The 7188-nt window shown below is 36.0% G+C and overlaps 2 protein-coding genes across 2 annotated transcripts in view; both read left to right on the top strand.

Moving 5' to 3' along the window:
- c1h20orf27 (chromosome 1 C20orf27 homolog) overlaps window positions 1–7188 on the top strand; it is a gene marked incomplete in the record, with an annotated part of 71458 nt that overhangs the window by 20712 nt on the left and 43558 nt on the right.
- vax2 (ventral anterior homeobox 2) overlaps window positions 105–7188 on the top strand; it is a 74028-nt gene continuing 66944 nt past the window's right edge. The window contains exons 1-2 of the mRNA XM_037675643.1: window positions 105–336; window positions 4120–4307. Coding sequence (XP_037531571.1) covers window positions 105–336; window positions 4120–4307 — 420 coding nt within the window. The remainder of the gene's footprint in view (window positions 337–4119; window positions 4308–7188) is intronic.

Here is a 7188-nt window from a genome sequence, read left to right as displayed (position 1 = left end):
AGCGGACCTTCAGAGAGCAGCGGACCTTCAGAGAGCAGCGGACCTTCAGAGAGCAGCGGACCTTCCGAGAGCAGCGGACCTTCAGAGAGCACAACCTGCAGCTCATGTTCGACCAGACCACCGCCATGGGCGATGGGAGCCACCGCTGTGGCCCCAACCTGTGCCCGGACAGGATGGAGAGCAAGTGCCGCGCCGACCTGGGGAGCCGCTCCCCCGTGCACAGCTCCACGGACACGCCGGGGACCTCCGCGTCCACGCCGACGTCCTCCAGCGAGGACGGACACGACAAACTCCTGGGAGTGGACCCGGACTACTGCCGGAGGATCCTGGTGAGGGGTGAGTCCTGGAACTGGTCGGCTTTAAAACCTGCAAATAAATGGAATTAAAAGAAACAAATGTTTACTTTAATAGAATTTTGTCAAAACTTTTCCAAATTGTGGGAAAATATCTTCATGATGTTTTAAAACTTCTATAATGAAATAAGTAATAATAAAAATATTGGAAATACTCAGTCTTGACTGTTTGGACTGGAACAAAGATGATCAAAATATTATTAAATTCTGTATCCGTATTTTAACGATTATTATCACGATAATAATCGTATAATAATTAAAAGAAAACTAATTCTTTTTTTTTTAAGTAAGGATTGTTGCTGTTTTCATAAATAAAACAATAAGTTTATCAAACTGTTTTTTTTTCCTTCAACTTTTTTTAAACAATAATTTTATCTACGATTATCACAAAACTATAGATAAAAAAAAAACAACGTTTGTTAGTTTGGAAGAAAACTTGTTTAATTAAATAGAACAGAAAACTTTACTGGAGCACATTTAATGCTAATTAAAATTAAACCATTTTATTAAAGATCAACTAAAATGATCAATAATAACATTCTATAATTATAGTTTTTATAATAAACAGGCATACTAGCCTGTAAATAAATATCTTAAGTGTTGCTGCAGTTATTATTATTTTTTAAATACAACAAAAACTCTTTATTACAAACTAGTTTCAATTTATTGTCGTTATGAGCCAAATATTTTCTGTGGACTCAGCTGAAGTTTAGCTGTAGAGCACCTCTGCTGCTGGGAGGACCCAAACAAACTACAGCTTATAAAAATACAATTTTATCAAGAATATTATTTATAATGAAGAGCTCAGAACACCGGGAGCATCTGAGTAACCTTTAATAACTTCTGAAAAATATGTAGAAAAAATGTGAAGCTGGAAATATTTTTAATTGTTTTAATTATTATTTATTATTATTTTTACAAAGAATGAGTGGGGATTTAAAATATCTTTCTGTCTTAATAATAAATATTTGCCTCTTACGCAATGATACGATTTAATCGAGATTAGAAAAATTAAAAATACACACAAATCAAACTCATCAGAGCTGAAACTTCATGTGTTTTGTCAAATTTTATTTTATCGCCCTTTTTATATTTTGTCATAAAGTCCAAATTAAAACTGTCCAGTTCTCCAGAAAGTTCTGAGTGTCAGAAAAATAATGCTAAATAACCAATAATAAATGATAAATTTAAGTAAATAACTGCAAAATGTCTTGTTATTATTTTATTTATAATAATCTGTTGGCAATAAATTGATTAGAGTTCATTTGTAAGCAAACATCAAATGTTGTGAATTTGCAGAAATCATAAACAATAAATTCATTATGTAAATTTCACAATGTAGCTTGTTTTTATTTTTGTTTTACTTTTTATTTGATGTGCATTTCATGGCTGATGATTGTTGTGTGTACTTCATCTGTTTGTTTAAAACAGGTCTCTTTTGTAAATGAGTCCTCGTGACGCAATGAGACCAACTTGTAAATAAAAACTGAATGAATGAAAAAAACATAAATAAAAACACTTCTGGTGTCAGCTAGTTGAAAAGAAAACAAAACAAGAAAGTCTTTTTTAGAAAAATTTAAATGTGTTTATTTTAGGAGGTTCATTTCTTCGTTAATTGTTTTGAACTCCTTTAATAAATACATAGAAATGAAGCAGCACGAAAAGGCAAACGGGGAGACGGTTTCCTCTCTCGGCCACCGTAGAACCGTTGCCTCGGGGTGTTTAATTAAAGAGGAAACGAATAAAACAAAGAAAATTCACCGAAATACTCGGATTCATGACAGTTCTTTGAGTTTCTCAAATGAAGCGCATGTTGGAAATAAATCTTCAAATTATTTATTATTATTATTTTTATTTTCTGTGTTTATTTCTGCGCGTGGATCCGTCAGTTTATTTTTTCATTTTTTGGTGGAACTGTTTATTTTCCGCGCGTGCAGCTGCAGGCAGGGAGCAGGTGGCGCAGTTTGCAGGTGAAACGGTCAAAAGACGACGCGGAGCGGCTGCACGGGGTCACGCAGAGGTCAGCAGGTCTCCTCAGCTGCTCCTGAAGCACGCGCACGGTTTGAGCGGAGAGCCGCTCCCTCCCACACCGGAGACACACACACACACACACACACACACACTGGGGCTGCGTTTGAGGCTGGCAGTGCGCGTGCGTAAAGATGGCAGCAGGCGCTCTGCAGCTGCTCGTGATTTCTGCAGAATCTGTTGCAGACGAACTTCACGGATTTTACTTTAGATCCTGCAAACGGAGAAACAGAGCACGCGCACGTGCGTTCAGCTCATGCGCTTCAGCTTTCTTCAAGGCTTCAGATTCACACATGCTGGGGTTTTAAATTATTTTATGATCGTGTTGTTACCATGACAGCTCTGATAGAGAAATAAATAAATAAATAAATAAATGAATAAATAAATAAACACAGACTTTTGTAAAGTACTTAGGCCTTTTTCCCCGACAGAAACACGCTGTCTGTGCGCGCTCTGCTTCATTTGCTCCATCTTCACGACCCCCCACCCCCCACCCACACACACATTCACTGCAGTGTAATATTTATTTTATGAATCTTATCCCTGCCCGCCCCCACTGAACAAAGAGGAGGTGGATGCTGAGCCCTCCTCCACCCCCTGCTGCATTGAGAATTATCATTATTATCATTATTATTATTATTATTACTATTATTATTATTACTATTATTATTATTATCTAGGCGAGTGCCTCTGGTTATTACACTGTAATGACTCCTAACCACACATGGAACAATACAACAGGCCTTTTAAATGATTTATTTGTGTTTAGCAGACAGCCTTTGAATGGAGTCACAAATGTTTTTATTAATATTATTATTTATTATTATTATTATTATTATTATTATTACAATTTTCTAGAAGGAGCACATATACAAATTAGCCTGAATGCGGTGCAGTGCATGAAACCTTTTTGTCTTTGTGTTATCAAGAAACCGTTCGGATCCAATAAAGTAAAACAAAAACAGTATAGGCGAGATCTTTCTTAGGTGAATTAATAATAATAATAATAATAATAATAAATCGTTTGTTATATGATGAAAAAATATATATTTTTTTTATTTTTCTGTGATTAAACAAATTTTGTAGACATTCCTCTGAAGGTGCAATGATGTAAACACGTAAATATTATAAACATAACACAAGATAAAGTGTTTAATTGCATTAAAGTACAAGTATATGATAAAACTTATAGAATAATAAATTCATCAGCAAGATAATAAACAAAAATCTGATATATTGACTGAATAAAAGAAGTAAACAAGCAAAGAAACAAAAAAAAACAACACCTAAACAAAGATATCAAAGAAGTGTGAGCCCCCCCCCCCTCCCCCCCATCCCGCAGAACGAACCTGTTGCTTTGATTTAAAGGCGCGCGCAGCTTCCGGCCTGGAGGGACAAACATGTAGTTCTTCTCCTGACTTTTGGTCAGAAACTTGTTTTTAAAGATGCCGCTCATCTTAATGAAACGAGAGGAACGAGTGGATCAAGGACAGCTCTGTTTACTGTGTAGAAAAATAAAAACATGTAGGTTCTCTGTTTACTGTGTAGAAAAATAAAGACATGTAGGTTCTCTGTTTACTGTGTAGAAAAATAAAGACATGTAGGTTCTCTGTTTACTGTGTAGAAACATAAAAACATGCAGGTTTTCATCATCCAGTTTTCTTTCTCCTGAAATATTCCACCTGTTTGGCCTCTTCAGGCCTTCCTGTGTTTAATCGTCTGTTTTTTGTCCTGTCAGACGCCAAAGGCACCATCCGGGAGATCGTCCTGCCCAAAGGCCTGGACCTGGACCGGCCCAAGCGCACGCGGACCTCCTTCACGGCGGAGCAGCTGTACCGGCTCGAGCTCGAGTTCCAGCGGTGCCAGTATGTGGTGGGGCGCGAGCGCACCGAGCTGGCCCGGCAGCTCAACCTGTCAGAAACACAGGTGAGGAGAACTGTGGCAAGCCCATGCATCATATAATAACAAAAACAAACAAACGGAGAAAATTCAGTTCAAACTGAGAAATCAGGAAAAAGAACAGATTTTTGTTGCATCAGGAATAAACAGGTCTGAAAATATCAACAATGTCCCATTGTCCCATTTCTGTGGATTTTTTTTTTCAGCTCCAGATGTTCAGAAATACTTATTTTTGATGTAAAATGAAGATATTTAAAATTTATTTATCTCTGTAAATCCACAATGCTGATAAACTTATGAGTTTTACTTTAGATGTCTAAACATTATGGGTAAAAAATACTAATAATGCCAAAAACAAGCCACCCCCAATTTTTTTAAACAAAATTATTTGATGAGAAAAAAGCCGTAAAATGCACTATTCGCAAGTTAAAAAGTTATTTCAATCAACGGTGTTTAAAACAAAGATGTAATGAAAGAAGCCATTATGTCAAAAATAAAAGTCAACATAAACTTAATGGAACGCCATTTCTAAATTAAAATAACGGCTGGTATTGAATATATTTCATAAGCGTCTCCTTGTATTTGTCCCAGTTAATGAAACAAAATATTCATCTGAACATTTCCGAAAACAATAATCGCTCGTTGTTTAATTTATAAATGGTTTGAATTCCATTTAATTTTTTAACCATTTCAACACACAATCAAAGTTTTAAGATGACAGGATCAGAAAGCAGAAAAATAAATGTAAAAAAACAAACAAAAAAATAAGTTTATTTATTGTTTCAAGAGCACCAAGTGAGAGTGGGTATGTGTTATAATTTCTGAAAAGGCCTGTATCTCCTGTCCATGCAACTGCATAACAAACAGATTTTTAAATATGTATATATTTTTATTTAGTTAGTTTTTTAATTCCCACATTAGCTAGTGTTTAGAAAAATATCTGCTCCTCTTGTGGACACGTGGCACAACACAACAAAAACTCTCCGTTTGTAAAAACATTCAGGGCCGGGCCTCGAACTTTTAAATGTAGTTTTTTTCATGTTTTATATCGGTTATGGAGTCTTTAAATTTATTGAATTAAAAGAAATGTTAGCTCTGATCAGTGATCATGTCATTTTGCAGAAGAAGAATTTTATTTTTATTAGTTAAAAAGGTAATTAGAAACAGAAGCGTCCGTTGAATATATGTTACAATGACCACATCACAACTTTGTGCACCAAATTGAATAAACTACAAACGGTGCATTCAAATGCTGTTTTTAAAAAGTCGAATAAAATAAAACACGTTAGCGTTAGCTGGTTAGCTAACAGACAAAATAAATATCGCAGACTTAGTTTTTCTTAAAGTGGCTGAATACTTTGTTTTAAAGTAGCTTTCATGAGGATGTCAGTTTTGAAGTTATTTATTTCAGGTGTGTTTATCAGCCTCTCAGCCAATCACACGCTGGCAAAGGTTCTGATGCTTTTGACCTAGAACTTCTTCAGGAATTCAAAATTCAGAATGGGAAAACTATTATAAAAATACATAAAAATGTACACCACATGCTGAAACCCAACTATCTTTAGGTTGCACAGAATTCTATGCTTTATAAATATTGTGTGTGGGAGTTATGGATGAATTTGACACTTATGTGTCATTACTGCATCTAATTTAGTCCCTGAGGGGAGAAAAAAGTCTCTTAAATTTAGAAATGTTACTCAAAAAGGGCTTCTTGTCTAAGAAATGAAGGTTCCATTAATGTAACCATCCATCGTTTACTAAAAAAAGTTTTTTTTTAATATATTCTTTATGTATTAAAGAGACTAACACAACTAAGAAATCTAATTAAAAAATATAAAGGGGTTTAATATAAATCAGAATGATATATCTCAAAATTTCAGGTTATTTTTAACTGAGATTGTTTCTAAAATCTCGGCCCTTTTTCTCGTTTAAATGCATTTTTTAGGCCCTTCATGGTAACATGACAAAGTCTTAGAGCAGGGTTATTCAATAGGCGGTCCGGGGGCCAAATTAGGCCCACGGATGAACTCAGTTCGGCCCACCATTGGATTCATTTTTAAATAAAATTAGATTTTAAACCATAAAACAAACTTAATGACAATAACTGCTTGATGTCCGACCCCTGAGCTCTTGGCGTTCAATAACTGTGGCCCCCTAAGAAATTTAGCTGAATAGCCCTGTTTTAGAAATATAATATAAACGTGGCAGTCAATATGAGAACAAATGTTTAACAGACATTCTTCTAAATAAATGTCTCAAGTTTAAGTGTTTGTTACTTAAAAAGCAAAAGAAAATGCATCCAGAAATACCTGCACGAAATGACAGAGTATTTTAAAATGTAATTGTTTTTATGATGAGAGTGTATGGGGGAGGCTGCCGAGGCCTTCAGTGAGTTGCAGCTGCACCCTGACCTGCTTTAAACCACTTGTTGCAGCTGTAGACTCATACAGGAAGTTCACTGCTGCTGGCAGGAACACACATGTCACATGCACGAAAAAACAAGTCTGTGGTGCTGCAGTGGAGCACGGATCACTGTGGCCCTCATTAGAGCTGACTCTGAGGGTGTTAATGGGAAGGCCGGAGCTTCCTGCTGCTGCTGAGGAGGAGGAGGAGGAGGAGGAAGGCTGAATAAAACCTGTGGCCTTCAAATGTGAACAAAATTAAATCAGAAACGTCCCCTCCAGCACTGATGTAAAACATCAAGTCTCTCAACTTTATTAGCGCCGTGTTATGAAAGCAGCTTTCAGGAGCTGAAGGAAAAAGCTTTTAGCCAAGGCGAGTTTTTGTGGCGCTTTTTAAGCAAATCTGCCGTTCAAGGATAATTATGCACTAAAACAGAAAAACAGGAAGCCCTCAAACTTTTAGACATATTTATTAAAGCTGTTTGTTTATGTTTTGACTATTTTAT

The sequence above is a fragment of the Nematolebias whitei genome, chromosome 1 (assembly GCF_014905685.2).
Source record: "Nematolebias whitei isolate Nwh7 chromosome 1, NemWhi1, whole genome shotgun sequence".
NCBI classification, from domain to species: domain Eukaryota; kingdom Metazoa; phylum Chordata; class Actinopteri; order Cyprinodontiformes; family Rivulidae; genus Nematolebias; species Nematolebias whitei.
This window is presented reverse-complemented; position numbering and strand designations above follow the sequence as displayed.